The 594-nt window shown below is 53.5% G+C and overlaps 1 protein-coding gene across 1 annotated transcript in view; it reads right to left on the bottom strand.

Moving 5' to 3' along the window:
- EFR3B (EFR3 homolog B (S. cerevisiae)) overlaps positions 1-594 on the bottom strand; it is a gene marked incomplete at its 5' end in the record, with an annotated part of 26,378 nt that overhangs the window by 14,448 nt on the left and 11,336 nt on the right. The window contains one exon of the mRNA XM_009069631.1: positions 36-185. Coding sequence (XP_009067879.1) covers positions 36-185 — 150 coding nt within the window. The remainder of the gene's footprint in view (positions 1-35; positions 186-594) is intronic.

A 594-nucleotide genomic window follows, 5' to 3' on the forward strand; every position in this document is an offset into this window, starting at 1 on the left:
AGCCAAGCACCTGCAGGATGGCAGCAAACACTCACCTTTCTGCCTCCTCCACGTGCTGCAGGTTGAAGAGCAGCGAGGGAACAATTTTATCCATGTGCTGTGGCTCCCAGATGTTGGCTTGGAGTTCATCATTCACTGTCTTCCTCACCACTCCTTGCAGGCCTTTAATGCCAGACATCCGAATCCTGAGGGAAAATGGATACCAGAGAGGTACAGAAAGACACGGTATATATAGAGATTGTGGATATTCCATCCCTGGGAGTGTTCCAGGCCAGGCTGGATTAGGCTTGGAGCAACCCAGGCTGATGGGAGGTGTCCATGCCCATGGAAGGGGGTGGGATGGGATGAGCTTTGAGGTCCCTTCCAACCCAAACCAGTCTGGGATCCTGTGATTCCATGGAGTTGCAGGTAGGGATGGCTCTAGGCTGGTTTGTTTCCCAGTAGACAATCCCTGTGGGATGAGCTCCAAGAGATTAAACCAAAACACTGAGCTCCAGGGAGACCTCAGAGCCCCTTCCAGTGCTTCAAGGGGCTCCAAGAGAGCTGCAGAGGGACTTGGGACAAGGGATGGAGGGATTGGACACAGCGAGTGGC

This window comes from Acanthisitta chloris, unplaced genomic scaffold (genome assembly GCF_000695815.1).
Source record: "Acanthisitta chloris isolate BGI_N310 unplaced genomic scaffold, ASM69581v1 scaffold13022, whole genome shotgun sequence".
NCBI lineage: Eukaryota > Metazoa > Chordata > Aves > Passeriformes > Acanthisittidae > Acanthisitta > Acanthisitta chloris.